Genomic DNA, 22,808 nt, shown 5'->3' with positions numbered 1-22,808 from the left:
CAAGTAACAAATTTATCAAATTCCCCTTTGCCTTTTTAATTATTTTTTTAATGTTTATTTTTGAAAGAATATGAGTAGGGGAGGGATAGAGAGAGAGGGAGAATGAGGATCCCAAGTGGGCTCTGCACTGATAGCAGTGAGCCTGATGTGGGGGCTTGAACTCAGGCACCATGAGATCATGACCTGGGCTGAAGTCAGACACTTAACTGACTGAACCACCCAGGCGCCACCTCCCTGCTTTTTTTTAATTAGAGAAATGGTCTATATTATAATGCCTGCAACATCTATTACTATGTGACACTAAGAAACACAAAGTTAGTCTGTATAAAACCATGCACTGCCCAGAATGAAGGCAGAGGGCCTAACTGCAGTGATACTATCAATGCTAAAGACTTTGATTTTAGACTAACTGCCAATACCCAAAAGATAGCTCCTAGGTAGTGACACTCATCACAACAGGGCAAAATCCAACAAGAATAGTACTGAGGGTAAAAAAAGAACAGATCTATTGTAGCCACACTGAGTTTGAGGAGTCAGGACAAATTCTGAGTGCCGTGCCCAACAAAAAGATAGATATAAGAGGCTAGAGGTCAGGAGAGAGGTGCAGCCTGGACCCAGAGCTTTGGATGTCATCAGCCCAAAAGTGGTCATTGAGAACAAGGACAAGACCCAAGAAAACACTTGAGAGGCAAACTATCATTTCTCATTTTTTCACATCACAGTTCATACACAACGGTTAATTCTGGCGTCAACCACTCAGCACTAAAGAGGAATCATATACATTCAACTCTATTCTTTAGGCTGAGTTTCAGGTAAATATAAATTAGCACATTACATATGTTAGAGCTTAAAAGCAAATAACCTTACTATTTGTAAATAAATCCAATTGCCTATGACTAGATAAAAAGTGCTTCTCAAAGATAAAAAAAAAAAATTATTTAGAAAAAAAAAATCATTCAGAGCCACCCAAAAGTAATGCAAACTCTCTGAAAGTTTATTGGTTAAGCAAAGGTCAAGTTAGCAGAGAGTTATCCCCCCAAAATAAGGTATTAGAAGGTACTTTGGAGGGGCCCCTGAGTGGCTCAGCAGTTAAGCATCTGACTTTAGCTCAGGTCATAATCTCATGGTTCATGGGTTCTAGCCCTGTATCGGGATCTCTGCTGTCAGCACACAGACTGCTTCAAATCCTCTACCCCCTCTCACTCTGCCACCCCCTTCTATCTCTCTCAGAAATAAACACTTGATTAAAAAAAATTTTTAGGGGCGTCTGGGTGGCTCAGTCGGTCGAGCATCCGACTTCAGCTCAGGTCATGATCTCACAGTTTGTGAGAGTTCGAGCCCCACATCGGGCTCTGTGCTGATGGCTCAGAGCCCGGAGCCTGCTTCAGATTCTGTGTCTCCTCTCTCTGCCCCTTCCCCACTCGTGTTCTATGTCTCTCTCTCTCTCTCTCTCTCTCTCTCTCTCTCAAAAATAAATAAACATTGAAAAAAAATTTTTTTTAATTTTTTTAAAAAGGTTCTTTGGAGACATTTGGGTTGTTAAGAATTTTTGCTGGAAAAAAAAAGAACTGTGTTGATATTGCAGCTGATTGCAAAAATTAGAAAAAAAAAAAAACAAAGAGAATTAGTTATTACTTAGGCAAGGAGTCCTACTTTTGCTTTAACAACAAGAGAAAAAGAAAATCTAATAGTTCTGAAGGGCACTAAAAATTCTAAGGTTTTGAGCCAAGTCCATGTGGGTCTGTAAATGGGCAAATTTACTCACAAACTGCCAGAGGGTAAAATCAATAAAACCATGATTCACAAATTATATTTCTCTAGAAAACTGACTGTAAGTATTCCTAACGTTAATTAAACATGGAGTTTTGCATTGGCCAACTATCATTTCCCCTTATCTATCCCCTTTACTCCAAATCTATATACAACAATCACAAAATGATGCGTTTAATTTCAAATCCCTAGAGGAAATTTGTAAAACCCTTTGCTATCCATACAGAGTGTTGGCTTAGTGTTTCATTCTGCTCTGCTTCTTATCTATATCCATACCTGTCACTGTGTCCATCCTGAACCCTAAATGCATAGAGCACATGGACAGAAACTACCTGGATGTCTCCATAGTACAGAGTGCCAAGTAGCCATATGAGAAAACTTGTAACTAGTGATTTAACATATCAAATTATGAGGAAAATATTTTTCTAGTAAGTTACTTGAGGGCACACTTGATCAGTCTCATTATAAACAATACAAGATTACTCACAGAGATACCATGAACATCTATCATTCACTCTTCACCTACAAAGTACTTACCACCATTCCAATGAAAATGTTCCCCTTTTTTTTGTCCTTAACATTTTCCTGATCTTCACAGATACACAGAAGAAAGTTGGTAGAATTATCAGTCACTATCTCATCGACATTTATAGCATCATCCAGCTTGACTAAAGGATTCACATGTAATAATTATTAAAGAAAATTATATGCTACATTCCCATTAAATGCTTTCTCCTTTAAAACAATGGTTCATTGTCCCAGACATTTTTGCTCTATGCTAAATCTTCCACACAGGCTTCATTGTTCTGATTTACTCTGATTACAGTTACATGCCTTAATTCCCGTGAGATATGCGACTCATGAGGATAGACAGCTATTATGTTCTCACTTCCCAAAGAGTCTAGGAGAGTACCCCTTGGGGAAGCTCAAATATTACCCTCTTCTTTACTTGGATAACGTTGAGACTTGAATCCCATGATGCTTAATTCCAAAGCATGAATACACTAAAATAATGTAAATTACTTTCCTCCTTTAAAGTGCCTAAAGCTTTCAGAAATAGCAAGAGAATTTTTAAAAGACATGAAAAAGAAAACCAAAAAAGAAAACAGAAACATAGAATGTGTACATGTGTATGTTTGTGTCTGTGTGTGTTTAGTGAGTCCATTAATTAAATTCTCAGGGATAAGTGTTGAGTTGGGATGAAGTCAGTCTGGAAACAACCCAACTTAGGCAACAGCAGGCAAGAGCTATAGCAACATCAAAAGAGAAGTAGGGAGGTGTACCATTTTAGGAGCAGGCTTTAATAAGAGACTCAAGTTTAGGTAAAAGAAACAATAAAATTACCAGGTTCTTACAGCCTGATCAGCTTAGAACAGTACAGAATTGTTCATGGTTTTGGGTCTATTCTGAGTTGTACCTATTCGTAATCTTATTGGAACAAAATGGTCTTGCTGATTTGGGTAGAAGCAGGTTTCTAAATAAGTAGGTTTGTATTAAATCATAAAAGAAATGTTTTCACACTGTATCTTATAAGACCTTATCTCTACATTTTTTTTGAGACCTGACCCCATCCCACAGTAAACATTTTTTTTTTGTTTTTCTTTTCCACAGTAAACATTTTAAAATGCATCTTTGTCCCATTTCATATATAGTTACCGGGTTTTTAAAAAATAGAATTTTATGATTGTGCTATTAGAATCATTTTGCTTCAAGTAATTCACTAAATTAATGAATGACTATAAAATTGGGGGGCAATCACTGTGCACACCGAGGGTTCTCACAAAGTGAGAAAGGTTCACCCGCAACCTATTTTTTAAAATAATAAAATTCTTATGAAGCTAACAATTAATGAGGATGGCCTACTATTACCTTTCATAAGCAATTAACTGTGTGTTAACTTCGTAGTTTTCTTTTCATATTCTGAAGTTAACAAGCTGTTTTTTAGGTCTTGTCTTAGGGAGGATCTCGAGGGGCCTATAGGCCCTAAGCACCTAACTACCACCCATACAGTGTAGGGAAGATGCAATTCAAATCAGTTGCTAACTTGCTATCATCTTTCATCAGGCTCTCTTTTTTGCTCTTAAAGTATGACAAACTCCCCTTTTACTATGGCATTTGAAAATGCTTGTTTCCAGCCATTCCCAATCCCTCCCTCTTCAGTAGTGCACTAATCAAAGGTCAAAGTAACTAGATTACCTTATCTCACCAAAAAGGTACCCATTCAAAGAACAGTTAAGTAAAAATGTTATTTAAACAAAGCCCTTGTAATATTTAAGAGAAAAATTACTATTTGAAAAGGATATCTTCTCCAATAAGTGTAGATTTTGTATAAAGAGCAGTCAATTTCCGGGAAAAAAGTGAACTTTTGTTATCCCCAATGGCCTTTAATGCCGCAGTTTCAGTCTGCTTCACGACTCCCACCTTCAACAAAAATAAGAAATACTGAATATCAAATCTCATGGAAATTTCTTTTAAAGAAACACACTTCAAGACTTAAAAGGTTAATTCTGAAACATTTAAAAAAATAAACACCATAGTCCACAATGTCCACATGTCGGGCTTAAGAAGTAAACACTACAAGGAGCTTTCAAGTGAACCACTAAAAAACACTCTACCACAGATATATATATATATATATATATATATATATATATATATATATATATATATATATACACACACACACACACACACATTTTTTTTTTAATTTATTTTAGAGGCCCCTGGGTGGCTCAATGGTTAAGTGCCCATTACTGATTTCAGCTCAGGTCATGATCCCACAATTCGTGAGACTGAGCCCCACATCAAGTTCCACACTAACAACACAGAGCCTGCTTGGGATTCTCTCTCTCCCTCTCTCCCTGCTCTTTCCCTACTCATGCTCTCTCTCTATCTCACAAAATAAGTGAGTAAACTTAAAAAAAAATTACCTTAAAAATCTAATAAGCTAAAAACTCACAAAGATATAATGCTAATAATTGTGACACACTTTTGTTTCCCAAATGCCAAATTCCCATTATAATACCATCTTATGAAACATGCTTTCATTCTCTGGAAGGGAATCCAATCACCCTGTTCCCTCAAGTCAAAGCCAAGGCTGACCTTATATCCCTTGGCCACGAGGCGGCGTACATGAACAAACAGTCTGTGAGTAGGTATGCTTGCTGTCATAAAGTTGTGATCTAAATGGCAATAAATATTGAGCTCCCGGGCTGCAACCTAAAAAATTAAAAAAGAGAGTATCAATAAATGTCTATTTCAAGAATCCCCACGTGGTGTTCGCTCACTTTGCTAAAAATCCATCAAGGTATACACTTAGGATTTGTGCACTTCTTCTCTACGTGAATGGCCTATCAATACAAAATTTTAAAGACAGTCCCCATACAGAAGCCTATAGTTAAATCTATTTTTTGGCAGTTCCCATGACCTAACCTCAGAGCCAACATCTGTAATATCAATGTCGTGGAAAAATATGCCATGTCTTCTATGCTGATTAGATCTAACAAAACCTTAAAGTGCTGAGCCTCCCCTAAAAGGCTGCACAATGATATTCAATGCAGAACAAAACACTATAATAGAGTAAGAATTTGCTACATAGCACATGCAACTAACTGAAAATTAGGAGATACTATAAAACATAAATTCTGAAGCTACTCAGACAGTGGGCATCTTTGAGGAAGTGAGAAGAGAAACCCCTGGTATGGTTAGCTAATCAGATGCATAAATGAGAGGAGTGCAGAATCAGGCAGCACCACCTAACTCCCCGCTTTCTACTGGAGAATACCACGGCTCAGACACTGCCCACTGGAGCCATGGAATGCTCATCCCAACATTCTCATTCCCTGCCCCACCCATTTCTGAACAGTAGTTCCTCATTGCAAGGCTAGAAAACATCAGCCTTTACTGGGTGGTAAGACTAAATCTACTACTCAACCTGGAGAGAAGGGGAGAAAACAGCATTTTCTTTCACCCTTTACCTATACAATGACAACTACATATCTGTTTGTGTCCCCAGAAAACATGCTATTTCAAACTTTTACTTCATGACACCAAACACATGATGCCACCTGAACTAAAGAACATCACTTTTGTGCCACAATAGGATTTTAAAAGCTGGAATAAAAAAGTTGGCCAAGTCTGTACTTCCTATAGCACAAGACAGATGTTAGATGTGCCACCTCATCACTCTCTGAGGACATATGATGCATGATGCGAGAGACTTAAAAGTGTGGAAGGATCACAATCACATATGATTCCAACAGGACATCACCAGCAATGCTTTCCCTAAGCCTGCCCACTAAATACTCAAATTCACTTCTGATGTTAACTTCGGCCTATATCAAATACCTCAAAATCAAATACAAAATCAACTCAGACTAGCATAACAAGATGATGGACATACAAAGACATTGTAACACTTCAAACACCTTCTGTGGATGGCTGGCTGTTAATGTGCTCTTCCACTGACATGGAACTATGTTCCTGGCTATCAAAATTTATAAATTAAGAGTAAATGGGTCATCTCAAAATTTTTTCTGCTTGAGTCTTCATCAGGAAACGTAAATACTCACATGATTATGGTTCATTCACTAAGTGATTCATCCAATCACCGTGCAATGGATGAAAGGTACTGGGTGAGCACCATGAAGAAGAGACACGACATTCCAAAAGGGGTTCCTCACTTCCTCCCCTAAAAGCCTAGCATCCACCAAGTTTGCCCGTGTTTATTTATAGTTTTTACTTTAAATGACAGCATTTTTCAAGGGCAACTGATTACGTTAGCTCTCTCATAAGGTCAGAAATGGAAACAAAAATATTGCAAAATACTTAAGGCTGGATAAGGAAAACATGGAACAGTATTTGCAAAAATAACTTACCTCTGCATCTTCCCCAAAGAATCTATATTTATATCCACATTCCACACACAAAATTGCATCTTTCTGCTGCTGCTTCAATTCAATGTACTGTAATTCTAAAGGTGTGTAGATGCTTTTGGTCCGTTTGTTAGATGGTTTAGGATCAGAAGTTGTCTGTAAATTGTCATTACCCTTTTGTGAAGATCCAGAAGGACTGAGATCGAAAAGTGTCTTGTCCTGGCAACCAAAAAGATTTTTATAGTTTACAAAGTATTAACCATAGTAATAGTTTTCAGAAAGAGAGAGAATGAAAATTCAGCACAAACCTAATAATTAGTTTATCTAAGTGAAAGTTTGTAGGAGGCACATAGTATATTCAGATAAACATTTTTGCAAGTTTGAAATTTTTTCAGAGTAAGAGACTTTTAAAAAATGAGCCAAACTAAACTCTGTACAACTATTTAAGGAAATTTTAAAAACCTACATATTTTAAAGAGTTATATACCCCTTTTTAAGTTTTATTTCATTAAATCTACTGTAATTAACATTCTTCTTTTCCTTATTTATTCCCAGATGCATAAGGCACAAAAAGTGAGCAGACATGAATATGTCTCTCAACAGTAAGTAAAACCACTTTCAATAAGCATCTGCTATCTGTTATAGCTGTACTTAATGCTTCAAATTTCCAAGCACAGTCTGAAAGTATATTCCATTAATCTTGATTCCAAGAAAGAAGCACGATTTTTTTGGTAAAGAAATATGACACAGAGCTTTTGGAAAATACAAAACACAAAGTCACAATTCAACATTAGTATTCCTGCTATCCTTACCTTCATGTGTGAAAACCATAATTCCAGTTTAGAGCTTAAGGCAAATTCGTTTTTATGGGATTTATTTATATAAAAGGTAAAATGACACAAATTTGTAGCATAAATCTGCCTTCTAACTAACTGTCACTGTATCACTGCTATCATCTGAAAATTTTATCAGCTACACTTGGAATTAAAAATATAGCCTAGGGGCACCTGGGTGGCTCAGTCGGTTAAGCATCTGACTCTTGATTTCAGCTCAGGTCACGATCTCACAGTTTGTGAGTCTGAGCCCCTGTGGGGCTCGGCACTGTTAGCAGGAGACTGTTTGGGATTCTCTCTCTGCCTCTCCCATGCATTCTCTATAAATAAATATATATTTATATATATGTGTGTGTGTGTGTGTGTGTGTGTGTGTGTATGTATTGAAAACAGAGTGATCAGCAGGGGAAGAGAAGAGAAAAAGAGAAATGTCCTATATGGCCCAGCAAGGGGACTCTGGTCAAAGAGGAAGTCCAGGAACATGTACTCTACAGTTGCTAACTATTTAAAAAATTCATCTTAGCTGCAAGAGTAGGTAGAGGTGTAATTTGTCTGAGTAGTGTAGCCAAGCAAATCTCCAAAGATCAGCAATGAGATGGTGAGGTATGGTGAAGTGTGGGGAGTTGTGGCAACAGAAAAGTGGGTCAATGTATCAGATAAGAGAATGTCATCTGCTTTTAATTTTGATGGATTTTCTATTTCCATATCTTTTATGTAAAATCCAGGAATACTACATATTGTAAAACTTAAAACTTTAAGAAAATATATCTCCTACAGAAAAAAAAAAGTTCTTTATACTTTATTCATATATGGAATGAAGAGTAGGCATGCAGAAAGAAACTTTTATCCATATAGTATACCAACAAGTCTATCTGGATACTTGAGTATTAAGCAAGTTGTTTTTCATCATTTGGGTGGAAAAACTTATGATACACTATACTCTTTTGTATATTCTCAGGGACAGCATTCTGAACTCAATTTAACTTTGTCTTGACAATACAGGAGGATCAGCACAATAAAATGGGAATTTTAAAACCTACCAAGACTTACGAGGCAGATGATCCCCACACTAATGGTTGTAGACCCTGGGCATTTAACTTCAATTGGTAGCTTTTTACCATTCATGTGTGTCCTTCCATAACACCAAACAGGTATCTCCTGTAATGACATCCATGTACTACCTCTAGGTGTCCCTTCTAACTGGTGACTTCTAATGTGCAGTGAATCAGAAACAACAAGCTGGTTGTTTTATGTATAATTAGTTAACAAGCTCTCATGAAGCCCTAGGATAAATTCTCCAATTAATAAAATGAGATTTAATAGACAAACTTTTTGATATCTATACTTTATGACCACTACACTCAGGTGAACTGCTTCTAAGTATTAAAAGAAAGTGTAAATTAAACAAACAAACCCACAAAAACAAAAAACCCTTTTTTTTTTCCTGATGACCTAAGATAAGTCAATGGATCTCAGCTTAGTTGAAGGAGGAGCTCATAAATCTGGACTTGGTAGGAAGAAGTGTAAACTTCTTAATAATATATACAAAATTGTGTTGGTGTGAGTATTTTTCTGAGTAAAGAATCCATAGCTTTCAATCCATAACTTTTCAAAAATCCATAGTTTTTCATTTAAATGACTCAAAAAAATAAAAGGAACTATTTCTCTAATTCATTGGCTCTCAACCATTGCTACACATTAAAACGAAAGCTTTAGGGGCGTCTGGGTGACTCAGTTGGTCAAGTGTCCAGCTTCAATTCAGGTCATGATCTCACAGTTCATGAGTTCGAGCCCTGCATCAGGCTCTGTGCTGACAGCTCAAAGCCTGGAGCCTGCTTTGGATTCTGTGTCTCCCTCTCTCTGCTCTTCCCCCACTCATGCTCTGTCTCTCTCTCCTTCAAAAATAAAAATAAAAACTTTCAAAAAAATAAAATAAAATAAAATAAAATGAAAGCTTTAAACAACATGCAAAGTCAGTTCTTAGTGAAGACCAATATGATTCTGAAGAAAAGTCTTTATCTGTTTTTAAAGTCCTCCAGGTGATTCTAATTTAAAGCTGGGCTGAAAAGCACTGTTCTGAATTGGAGATATTAGTGATGGAGCAAAAGTTAAATTCCTAATTTGGCAACGATGAAAAAAACATTAATGTATCATACAACAGTGGAAGTAAAGATCTATATATATTTAGTTTGCCTCTGAATTTATATCACCAAGCTTTCAACTAAAAACCACAGAAACAATATATGTTGCCTGTGATTTTCCAGGCTAATGACGGTAACTCTACGGACTATAAAACACTGTGCTAGTATTTATTATCAAGAATCTCCCCAAGTCAGGGGCTCATAATCCAGGCTGTACATCAGAATCACCTGGCTTTTATTACATTTTAATACAAACCAATTCATCCCTCATTAATACAAAGTAAATCAGAATCTCCAGACACTGAAAAAATAAACTAAAATGCAAAAGCAGCCTCAGCTAATTCAGGTGATTATCCAAGTTTGGGAACAACTGCCTTGTGTGAACTCAGAGAACCTAATGGCACCTCAGAACCTACTGGGGCACCTGGGTGGCTGAGTCATTTAAGCAGCTGACTCTTGGTTTTGGCTCAGGTCATATCTCAGGGCTTGTGAGTTGGAGCCCCGCATCAGCCTCTGCAATGACAGTGCTTGGGAATCTCTCGCTCAAGATAAACATATAAACTTAAAAGAAAAGAAATTAATAATAATAAAAAAAAGAACCTATTGATCTGAGTAATCGGTATTCATCTAAATAACACATACCTTTTGACTAATTTGAGATTTGGAATCTTCAGAAGAAACTGCATTCTTTGCACGGAGACGACTGATATCGTCAAAATCAGTACATTTTGGCAGAACTGCGTATCTCTCCTGAGGAGGCTCTGTCTGGACTCTATTTTGAGGAAGGGCAGAATCGCAGCAGAATTCTTTCAATTTTTCCAGAGACTTTAAAACAGTCTTCATCCTCAGACATTTCTTTGGCTCTTAGTTAGCAAATTAGAAGAAAATATAACAATAGTATTTTGTTCTCATATATCAATTCATAACCAGTGTAAGATTTTTGAGGGAGCTTCTCATTAAAGCAATAAATCTAACTACAACATGATAAGGAAATAAAGAAACATTTAGATTCAGGGTAAAGATAGCATGCTGAAACATACATATAATTTCCCTTGGCCATGAAACTCCATTACAAACTACAGTAGGGTTTTGCCTTTTTTTTTTTTTTTTTAAACATATGAGCAGATAAGGACAGAGAGAAAAGGAGAGGTGACAGGTGCAAATAAAATATCTGAAGCTAGAAGGAAAAATGAATAAACAATAACCAATTTAGCACACCTGAAAGCTAAATCCAAAACCAGTAGTGAAGAAAACTAAGAACCAATACCATTTATAACACGAAAAAATTAAAAGGCTCAGGAATCGGGGCAGCAGAATATGTAATAAAGGGAGGTTCTAAAATAAAGAAGACTGGCTCAAAGCAAGTTGATCCTAAACCCCTACCCTACTCCAAGCTCAAGGGCAGCTGTGCTTCCTCCACCTCGGCAGAAGACCGAAAGTTCCTCTGGAGAAGGTAAAACAGGCACAGCAAAGATGGAGTACTGGGTCCAAGCCAGAGGAATAATGGGAAGATGGGTTTACTGTAAGCTAAGACCCCAGCCTCTTCATCAGCTCTCATAACATAGGCAGCCAGAGCTCCCCACTCCAGGCCAAGAGCAGGGAAGACTGGTCTGTCGGAACTGATCATCTTAATGGGAAAGACCTAGAGATACCAACACCAGGGGGTTCACCAAGGAAGGCAGATCACCACCCTTTCCCAACACACCTGCTATCCCACCTGCACAGCTTTGCTCATGCTACTCTTTCTCCCTGGAATGCCCTGACCCCAATTTCTATGTGTCAAAATCATACTCATTCTTCAAGATCCCTCTCAAAACTACTTTTTCCATGAAACTCTTTGGTAACTCCCCTAGCTTAAAATCATCTTTTGTCCATGTCCCTATAAGAAGATCACATTTTGCCATAGCATTTACCACAATCTGCCACCTGGCAGTTACTCATAGGCAAGCAACCCATAAAAAAGAAGGAAAACTATCATTTACTGTCTACTATCTACCATATGCCAGAATACATTATTTTTCCTACTACTAAATATAATGAAAAAGGGATTGCATATCATCTCTTACCTTTCCTATTAAAGCAAAAACACTCTGAAGGCAAACTCGTGTTTTGCCTATTCCTAAGAGTTCAAAACTTTTCATATTTATATTTAATTATACATATACATATATTTTATATTTATATTTAAAGCTCTCTTCAGATGTATATTTTACCTTGTCTCCTGCTAATCTTGTAACTAGGATAACGTACACTTGAATCTTTCAAATTATTCTCCCCTTTTCAAAATGTATACATGAATCAGGAGCCAAGATGGCAGAGTAATATGGAAGTTTGTTTTGTGTCTCTCATCCCTGAAATGCAGCTAGATCAACACCAAACCATCTTGCACACCTAGAAAACTGATGTGAGGATTAACACAACAATCTGCACAACTTGAGCTAGAGAACTCAGCAGGTACTAAGAGTGAAGAGGTGAACTGGGGGAGAGAGAAACCATGGAAGGGAGGGAGCTGTTTTTGCTTGTAGAGAGAGGATGGAGACAGGAAGAGTACAAGAAAAGCACCCCTCCCTGAAAGCAGCTGGAGAGAAAGTAGAAGAGGGGAAACAGCTGCAAGGGAATGAACAAGAAAGGGAAAAGGAGAAAGGAGAGGGTTTAAATACCATTAAGATTCTATAAACAGGGGAGCACAGAGTCTAAAACTCTGCAGCTCAATACCTGGCAGAGCTCTGGTGGTAAGGGCAAAATCCCCAGGAGCAGTGAGGTCCAAGGGGTCCTCGGGCCACATGGCAAAAGGCAGTTCCCCTGCTGGGAGGACATTTGGTAGGCTGTGGGGCCTCCCCACGCACAAAGGTCTCATCAGACCCCAGAGAACAGCCATGTTTGCTGGTGTCGGAACAAAGAAGTTAAGGATAAAGCCTGGCGCCAGATGTGTGTTGTGATTTACCATAATCCCTGAAACGCTGCTGCTACACAATCGTGCAAACTTTTTCTGGGACAGGCTGGCACCCCACCACAGTCTCTGGGCATCGGCAGCAGCGCGGTCTCTGGAACATTCCTGGGGGCAGGTTGGCAATAGGCCATTGCTCTGCGAGACCCTCCCCCAGAGGGTCTGAGCAGGTCAAAGCTGCGGGGCCCTCAGAAGTGCGGGATTTGGAAATACAGCCCCATCTGAGATAAAACTTGGGAGGGAGGTGCCGCCTGGAAGTCACCTGGCTTGGTCACCGACAGTGTAGAAGTGGGGAGTGGATGGAAGCTGGAGACAAAGGAGGGGTGCTTGATTGCCAATGGGCGAGAGCACAGAGTTCTGATAGTAGAGGCTGGTTAGCTGGGTGACACCATTTTCACTCCTCCTGCTCCTGGGTATACACGCCTATAAGCACCACAACAATCCACCCCAGTAAACTAAGAAGCACCACCTAGTGGAGAATGGAGCTGTTACACCAACTGGGCCAACCACACTCTAGAGGAACACCACGAGTCTCTAGGCCTGCTTAGTTTATGGACTACAAAGTGCTTCATAGTTTGACTTCTAGGGGAAACTGGATGCAATTTCCATCTTATTTCATTCTGTTTGCTAGTCCATCTACTCAAATTTTTTTCTTTTTCTTTTCTGGTTCTTAAATACAGAAAGAAAAAGTTTATTTATATTTTCTGTTATTATAAAAAATATTTTTAATTCTTTTTTACTATTTTTTTTACTCTCTTATAAGTTTTTGAAATTCTATTTTACTTTCATTTTATTCTATTTTACTGTATTCATTTTTTTAAATCGTCAAACGTTTTCCCTTATCCCCCCTTTTTTCCTTTTCTTTTCTTTCCCTTTTTTCACTACTCCATCAAGCTTATTTCACAACCAGAACAAAAACACACCTAGGATCTAGTACCATTTATTTGATTCTTTTGTGTTGTTTCTAATTTTTTAATTTTTATGTTTTTTTTATTTTATTCTTTTTCCTCCTCCAAAACAATGAAACAAAGGAACTGACCCCAAAATAAGGACCAGGAAGAAGTGACAGCCAGGGACTTAACACAGACACGACAGACATGAAATCTAAACAAGAATTTAGAATCATGATAATAAGAATACTAGCTGGGGTTGAAAAAAGCATAGAATCCCTTTCTGTGGAGACAAAAGAAGTAAAATCTAGTCAGGACGAAATTAAAAATGCTATAACTGAAATGCAATCTCAAATGGATGCCACAGCGGTAAGGACTGATGAAGCAGAGCAGCGAATCACTGATATAGAGGACAAACTTATGGAGAATAATGAAGCAGAAAAAAGAGGGAAACTAAGGCAAAAGAGCATGACTTAAGAATTGGAGAAATCAGTGGTTCATTAAAAAGGAATAACTTCAGAATCACAGGAGTCCCAGAAGATGAAAAGAGAGAAAAAGGGGTAGAAAGTTTATGTGAACAAATCATAGCAGAAAACTTTCCTAACCTGGGCAAAGACACAGACCTCAAAATCCAGGAAGCATGGAGAACTCCCATTAGATTCAATAAAAACCAACCATCAACAAGCCATATGATAGTCAAATTCACAAAATGCTCAGGCAAGGAAAGAATCATGAGAGCAGCAAGGGAAAAACAGATCTTAACCTACAAGGAAAGACAGATCAGGTTTGCAGCAGACCTATCCAAAGAAACTTGGCAGGCCAGAAAGGAGTGGCAGGATATATTCAATGTGCTGAATTGGAAAAATATGCAGCCAAGAATTCTTTATCCAGCAAGGCTGTCATTTAAAACAGAAGGAGACAGAAAAAGTTTCCCAGACAAAAATTAAAGGAGTTTGTGGCCATTAAACCAGCCCTGTGAGAAATTTTAGGAGAGACTTTCTGAGAGCAGAAAATATGAAAAAACAAACAAACAAACAAACAAACAAGAAAGACCAAAAGCAACAAAGACTAGAAAGGACCAGAGAACACCACCAGAAACTCCAACTCTACAGGCAACATAATGGCAATAAATTCATAACTTTCAGTACTCACTCTAAACATCAATAGACTAAATGCTCCAATCAAGAGATAGAGGGTAACAGAATGGATAATAAAATAAGATTCATCTATGAGCTGTTTGCAAGAGACCCATTTTAGACCTAAAGACACCTTCAGATTGAAAGTAAGGGGATGGAGAACCATCTATCATGCTAATGGTCGACAAAAGAAAACCGGAGTAGCCATGTATTTAGATTTTAAAATAAAGACTGTAACAAGAGATGAAGAAGGGCATTACATCATAATTATGGGGTCTATCCACCAAGATATAACAATTGTAAACATTTATGCTCCAAATGTGAAAGCACCCAAATATATAAATCAATTGATCACAAATATAAAGAAACTCACTGATACTAATACTATAATAGTAGGGGACATCAACACCTTACTTACAGCAATGGACAGATCATCTAAACAGAAAATCAACAAGGAAACAATGGCTTTGAATGACACACTGGACCAGATGGACTTAATAGGTATATTCAGAACATTTCATCCTAAAGCAGCGGAATACACATTCTTCTCAAGTGGACCTGGAACACTCTCCAGAATAGATCACATACTGGGACACAAATCAGACCTCAACAAGTATAAAAAGATTGAGATCATACTGTGCATATTTTCAGACCACAACACTATGAAACTCAAAATCACCCACAAGAAAAAATTTGGAAAGACAATCAATACTTGGGAAACAAAAGCACATCCTATTAAAGAATGAACAGCAGAAATCAACGCTATTGAAACAACAACAACAAAAAAAACAGTACAACAGATCAATGAAGCCAGGAGCTGGTTCTTTGAAAGAATTAACAAAATTGATAAACCCCTAGCCAGTTTGATCAAAAAGAAAAAAAAAAGGACCTAAATAAACAGAAGCAAGAATGAAAGAGGAGAGATCACATCCAACACTGCAGAAATACAAATAAGAGAATATTATGAGCAATTATATGCCAATAAATTGGGCAATTTGGAAGAAATGGACAAGTTCCCAAAAACATTTAAACTACCAAAACTGAAACAAGAATAGAAAATTTGAACAGATCCATAATCAGTGAAGATATCGAATCAGTAATCAAAAATCCCCCAAAAATCAAAAGTCCAGGACCAGAAACCTTTCCAAGGAAATTCTACCAAACGTTTAAAGAAGAGTTAACACCTAGTTTTTGAAGCCATTCCAAAAAATAGAAATGGAAAGAAAACTTTCAAATCTTTCTATGAAGCCAGCATTACCTTGATTCCAAAACCAAATACCCCACTAAAAAGGAGAACTACAGACCAATTTCCCTGATGAACATGGATGCAAAAATCCTCAACAACTAGCCAACCGGATCCAACAATACATTAAAATAATTATTCACCATGGCCAAATGGGATTTATACCTGGGATGCAGGGCTGGTTCAATAACCATAAAACAATCAATGTGATATCACATCAGTAAAAGAAAGGACAAGAACCACATGACTCTCTCAATAGATGTAGAGACAGCTTTTGACAAAATACAATATCATTTCTTGATAAAAAGCCTCGAGAAAGCAGGAATAGAAGGATCATACCTCAAGATCATAAAACTCATATAGAAAAGACCCATCGCTAATATCATCTTCAATGGGGAAAAACTGAGAGCTTTCCCCCTAAGGTCAGAAACACAACAGGGATGTCCACTCTCACCACTGTTATTCAACCTAGTATTGGAAGTCCTAGCCTCAGCAATCAGACAACACAAATGAATAAAGGCATCCAAGTCAGCAAGGAGGAAGTCACTCTTCGCAGACATGATACTCTATATGGAAAACCCAAAAGATTCCACGAAAAAACTTCTAGAACTTATCCATGAATTCAGCAAAGTCGCAGGATATAAAATCAATGCACAGAAATCAGTTGCATTCCTACACACCAATAATGAAGCAATGGAAAGAGAAATCAAGAAATCGATCCCATTTACAACTGTACCAAAACCCATAAAATACCTAGAAATAAATCTAACCAAAGAGGTGAAAAATCTATACACTGAAAACTAGAGAAAGCTTATGAAAGAAATTAAAGAAGGCAAAAAAAATGGAAAAATATTCTATGTTCCTGGATTGGAAGAAAAAATATTGTTAAAATGTAGATACAGCTCAAAGAAATCTACATATTCAATGCAATTTCTATCAAAATAACACCAGCATTCTTCACAGAGGTAGAACAAACAATCCTAAAACTTGTATGGAACCAGACAAGACCCCGAATAGCCAAAGCAACCCTGAAAAAGAAAACCAAGGCTGGAGGCATCACAATCCCAGATTTCAAGCCGTATTACAAAGCTGGAATCATCAAGACAGTATCGTACTGGCACAAAAACAGACACTCAGATCAATGGAACAGTATAGAGAACCCAGAAATGGACCCACAAACGTATGGCCAACTAATCTTTGACAAAGCAAGAAAGAATATCCAACGGAATAAAGACAGTCTCTTCAGCAAGAGGTGCTGGGAAAACTGGACAGCAACATGCAGAAGAATGAACCTGGACCACTTTCTTACACCATGCACAAAAATAAACTCAAAATGGATGAAAGACCTAAATGTAAGACAAGAAGCCATCAAAATCCTAGAGGAGAAAGCAGGCAAAAAACCCTTTAACCTTGGCCATAGCAACTTCTTAGTCAAGAGGTCTCTGGAGTCAAGGGAAACAAAAGCAAAAATGAATGAATGAGACTTCTTCAAGATAAAAAGCTGCACAGCAAAGGAAACAATCAGCAAAACTAAAAGGCAACCAACAGAATGGGAGAAGATATTTGCAAATGACATATCAGATAAAGGGTTAGCATCCAAAATCTATAAAGAACTTACCAAACTCAATGCCCCCAAAAAATAATAATTCAGTGAAGAAATGGGCAAAAGACATGAAGAGACACTTCTCCAAAAGAAGACTCCAGATGGCCGACACATCTCTCATCATCAGGGAAATACAAATCAAAATCACAATGAGATGCCACCTCACACCCATCAGAATGGCTAAAATTTTTTTTAAACATTTATTTATTATTAAGAGACAGAGAGAGACAGAGCATGAGCAGGGGAGGGGCAGAGAGGGGAGGAGACACAGAATCCAAAACAGGCTCCAGGCTCTGAGCTGTCAGCACAGAGCCCGACGAGGGGCTTGAAATCACAAACCGAGAGATCATGACCTGAGCTGAAGTCGGACGTTTAACTGACTGAGCCACCCAGGTGCCCCAGAATGGCTAAAATTAACAACTCAGGCAACCACATATGTTGGCAAGGATACAGAGAAAGAGGATCTCTTTTGCACTGCTGGTGAGAATGCAGTATGGTGCAGCCACTCTGGAAAACAGTATGGAGGTCCCTCAAAAAACTAAAAATACAACTACCCAGGACCCAGCAGTCGCACTACTAGGTATTTATCCAAGGGATATAGGTGTGTTGTTTCAAAGGGGCACATGCACTCCAATGTTTATAGCAGTGCTATCGACAATAATTGAAGTATGGAAAGAGCCCAAATGTCCACCAATAGATGAATGGATAACGAAGATGTGGTGGTAATAACAGAAAATGTCAAGTCTGAATTTTAAGCAATGTAGGAGATTTTACCAAAAATGGCCAAACATATATATCCCATCCCATTTGCTCTTCCTACAATGTGATGCTGATGCTCCTGTACTGAGAGACAGGATCTATATGTTCTCTCCCATTGAACGAAGACAAATCTTTGTAACTAACTCAACCAAGACAGTAAGGCAGATGCAACACTATGTAAATTCTGGAGCTAGATCTTAAAATCAATACAGCTTCTGTCTGACTCTCCGGGTGGTCATCCTTGGAGACTCAAGCTATGAGAAAACTCAAACTAGCTTACATACTAGTGGTGTATTGGATGTGGCCAGTTGATATTGGCTTACTTACTAGAGGCAACTATTAAATCTTTAAGAATTTTGTGAACCAGTTGTCAAACACAGCCATTATTACAAATTAGATTATATAAACTTACAATTAAATAAATTATACTAAAAACAAACATAATAAATACTCAAACCTCATCATCTTCTAAAACTGTTACTATCCTTCACTATTACCTATGTTCTAAAGGTTATTAATGTCTGTCATCTCCCAGTAGTAGAAATACTATACAATAATGTGCTACTGCTACCGAGCACTCCTTTCTAACTCTAGAAAATCAAACCTTAAGAAAAGAACTACTCTAAATCTTCTCTTCCAAAATTTAAAAGCAATTCTTAAAAAAATCAAACAAATCCACGAAGAATTTAACTGCTTGCAAGAACAATATCCAACGTTCGTTAAAGAAACACAAAACCTAACATGTAATTAACAGAGAGTCCAAAGTATCTGTGATCCAAACAATTTCTAGACATGAAAAAAGAAGGAAATAACAGTCAAGGGTTACAGACCCAAAATGACAGAGATGACAGAATTACCATATGGAGACATGATGTTATAAATATATTCCATATAATCAAAAAGGTAAAGAAAACAAGAACAAAATAAATAAAAAAAAAAAATAAAGAACAAAAGGGAAGTTTTGTTTTTTTTAATTTGTTTTTTGTTTTGTGGGTTTTTTTGTTTTTTTGTTTTTGTTTTTGTTGTGGTTTCTTTTTGGTAACAGCTCTACTGAGATATAATTCACATAGACAAACAGGAGTGTTTTTTAAAAGAAGCAGAAATTCTAAGGGTGAAAAGTATAATATCTGAAACGAACATTTCACTGAATGAGATTTATGGCAAATTAGACACCACAGAAGATTACTGAATTTGAAAACACAGCAGGAGAACTGATCGAAAATGAAGCAAAAAGTCTAATAAGACTAGAAACCAAATGGAAGAGCTTGACTGGTAGATGTTCCTTTCCCTTTTTCCCAAGCGCCATTTTTAACAAGTAGCAAAGGTCTTATTTCAAAACATCCTAAGTCGACTGCCTTACTGACAACAGAAAGGGTATTATCAGATTTATCTTTCTCTTTAAGCATACCTCGCCATCTCTATAGTTATTTCATACTAAGGCTTTCATGCTGACCCCAAATCCAAATTTTACCTTCTGAGGAAGGATAGATACCTTAATGCTGACCCACTAAAATGAGATTTTTTCGGCTTTTCTTTTGTCTCATTCTCTACCTCATTTTGAGGGATAATAAAGAAAGAAGCATTTTCTGTCATCTCATAACAAGCTCTCTGAGGCCAAAAACTAAAGAAACATTGCTCAGCCATCTATAAATCCAACACCACCCCCAGAAGTACACGAGCTCAAGAATGGTGGTTTTATACAAAGACTTTTAGCATACAGAAAGAACACTGCCATGCTAAAAAAGCACAGGGTATATTTACATGTCCTTGACATTGAAAACTGTTTGAAGTGTTCTGTTAAGTGGAAAATGATAGCTGTAAATTAGTACATACAGTATAATACAATTTATAAAATACAGGTGACCCTTAAACAACATGGTTTGAACTACACAGGTCCACTTACTGGGGATTTTTTTCAATAAATAACAGTACACTACTGTAAATACATTTTCTCCTATGATTTTCTTAATAACATTTTGTTTCCTCTGGCTTACTTTGGTCTAAAAATACAGCATATAATATACATAACATACAAAATATGTGTTACCATAAGGCCTCACTAAAAGGGAGTGACTATAGTGTCCTTTCATGGTCTACCTTGTACATTTCTATGTTTGAAATTTTTATAAAACTTTTAAAATCAGGACAGAGGCGCCTGGGTGGCTTAGTCGATTAAGCATTCAACTCTTGATTTCAGCTCAGGTCATGATCTCATGGTCGTGGGATCAAGTCCCACATCAGGCTCTGCGCTGGGCATGGAGCCTGCTTGGGATTCTCTCTCGCTCACTCTCTCTCTTTCTCTCAAAATAAATAAACATTTTTAAAAATCAGGACAAAAAATTAGGTAGGAGAAATAAAAGAGAAAATGGGAAGAACCACAGCAAATTCCAGAATTCCAGCTCTACCTCCACTCCCCCAACCTCCTACTCACACCACCACATATGGAGGGGCCACACTACTCAAGCGCAATGGAGATCTTTTTTCCACAAAGGGAAAAAATGGCACAACTCTGCAATAACCTCCTCTGCTCTTTGGAGAATACAGTGTCAGTGCCATGACTCCTGAGAATGAAGACTCCTCGCCCCAAGACTCACCAACATTCCCAGACATTACTGAATCACTCCTTCCTTCCTTTTCTTGGACTTTCTTTGCTTTCTTTTGAACAGGCCCATCATTCTCCACTGGTCTCTTTTTACTTCTGCCAATTTCCACAACCTATATTGGAAAGTGATGTGTTATGTCTAATCTCAAAACTTGATGTATGCAAAATAATTTAAACCTTACTTCTGAATGACAAGGTCTTTGTCGTCCATTCTTCACAGAATCAAATACTTTCAGCTCTAGAAAGAACTGTGGGTGAACTGTCTTTACCATCATGAAAGAATGTAAAGACTGGCAGGTCATGAACCTCAGCACCTCAAGCCCTGCTACAATTAATTAGAACTAAGACTGATAGCTTTATGTACTCAGTCAGCCTTCACCTATCACAGATTATAAAACCTGAATCATCCTACTTACCTATGTTAAATAAAATACCTTTTAAAAAAGTATCAATTTAGGAAAGGTGAAATTAAGTAAATAATAAAAGAACACTATCATTTTTGAATTGTGAATTGTAATGTAACTGTTTCATATACAAAGTTGGCTTATGTTCACCACCAAAAATACCATAAGATTATGACCTATGTGCTGGTAGGAAACCTGTCAAAAATTAAGATCTTCACCAAATAACCTCTAAATGTTAGGTATAAAATAAAATCTTGGTGTATTCATGAAAATGTAGACTATCATCAAAAATCAAAGACAGGAGAGGAGCAATCACTCTCTGGAAGAAATATAAATGAAAGGAAGACTTTGAAGTAGCTGTCACCCCATCCATATTAAAACTCGGAGGGTGTGGGCACCTGGGTGGCTCAGTAGGCGCACTGGAGGGGCTCAGGTTATGATCTCATGGGTTTGAGTTTGACGAGCACTGGCAGTGCAGAGCCTACTTAGGATTCTGTCTCCCTCTGTCTCTGCCCCTTTCCCAATTGCTTTCATTCTTTCTCTCAAAATAAATAAAACAACCAAACAAAACAAACTTGGAAGGTGGCTTAAAGCCAGTCTGCAATCCCTTTCCATATTCTCAGTTTAAAAATACTGTACCAGGGAGACCCAGTGAGGGGCTCACCCTGAGGTTTTCCCTGGTGGCAATGTCCCTGGTAAGAACAAAACAAACTTAACTTACTTTACTCAGTTGAAAGGTGGCAAGCAACAGAAAGGAACCATTCACATGGTTCCATTCACATCTGCACCACCTTAAGGAACTTAACCCAAACTGTCTATCAGACTTTACAATCTTAGCTGTAAGGAGTATAGTCACCGAGGAACTTTATACCCTAGTCGCTTGAGAATATTAGCACCATTGTTGCACCCTTAAAAACTAGCGATTCAGTGGCAATTTTCTTCCAGTCACCTAACCAAGTACATATAAATAAGGTAAATAAAGCTCCTCTTCAACTTTCAATCCAGATTTTTTTTTTTAAAAAAGGAGGCAGAATGGAGGTTAAAAGATGTATCCTTTGCCCACAGGCCATTACCCCCATCAGAAAGGAAGTCAAGAGCCCTCTGTTCCTCTCTCAGGTCTGCCATTAAGAACTTGTGTGATCTTGGCCTCGAGTCTATTACTCCAAGTGGAAAGTACAATCTTTGAACTACATTTTTAAAGGAGACCAGCCGGGCTTTTCCCGCCTTCTCCCTTTTGAGCCCCGCCCCTATCTCATCGGGCCGGCTCATCTCGTTGATTCTCGCGTACTGCTCCCATCTCCTCCTGCTCCACCCACAAGCACCGTCCCCGCCCATCTAGTCCCGCCCCATCTACCCCGCTGGCCCCGCCCCGTCCTGGACCGAACCCACCACGTGTGGCGGCAACTGAGGCGGGAGAGTGGACGCTAGGGGCGCTGCGGAATCAGAGTCAGGGCCGGCCTTCGGGACTGCACCCGTGGGGGACGTAGTGGATTTCAGGTTTCCCGTAGACTGGAAGAATCTGCTCAAAACCTCTTGCCTTGCAGGGGCTGGGCCGGCGGCAGCGGCTCGACTAGAGGCAGGCTTCCGACCCGACATCGCAGAGCAC

At 38.1% G+C, this 22,808-nt stretch overlaps 1 protein-coding gene across 5 annotated transcripts in view; it reads right to left on the bottom strand.

Annotated features, from left to right (window-relative positions):
• Positions 1–22,798, bottom strand: part of MSH3 (mutS homolog 3) — a 195,721-nt gene extending 172,923 nt beyond the window's left edge. For 4 of the 5 annotated variants that reach the window (XR_006716774.1, XR_006716773.1, XM_045496991.1 and 1 more), the window contains exons 1-7: positions 22,592–22,798; positions 20,791–20,911; positions 10,261–10,481; positions 6,648–6,863; positions 4,873–4,989; positions 4,074–4,191; positions 2,308–2,453 (exon numbers count right to left, since the gene is read on the bottom strand). Coding sequence is in view for 3 of the 5 variants with exons in the window: in XM_045496991.1 (XP_045352947.1) it covers positions 2,308–2,453; positions 4,074–4,191; positions 4,873–4,989; positions 6,648–6,863; positions 10,261–10,481; positions 20,791–20,911; positions 22,592–22,798 (1,146 nt within the window). In the remaining 2 variants the exon portion in view is untranslated. The remainder of the gene's footprint in view (positions 1–2,307; positions 2,454–4,073; positions 4,192–4,872; positions 4,990–6,647; positions 6,864–10,260; positions 10,482–20,790; positions 20,912–22,591) is intronic. The other variant, XM_045497001.1, reaches the window with a different exon arrangement.
• Between the last annotated feature and the right edge of the window lie 10 nt (positions 22,799–22,808).

This window comes from Leopardus geoffroyi, chromosome A1 (genome assembly GCF_018350155.1).
Source record: "Leopardus geoffroyi isolate Oge1 chromosome A1, O.geoffroyi_Oge1_pat1.0, whole genome shotgun sequence".
NCBI classification, from domain to species: Eukaryota; Metazoa; Chordata; class Mammalia; order Carnivora; family Felidae; genus Leopardus; species Leopardus geoffroyi.
The sequence above is the reverse complement of the archived record's forward strand: the minus strand, read 5'-3'. Positions and strand labels throughout refer to the sequence as shown.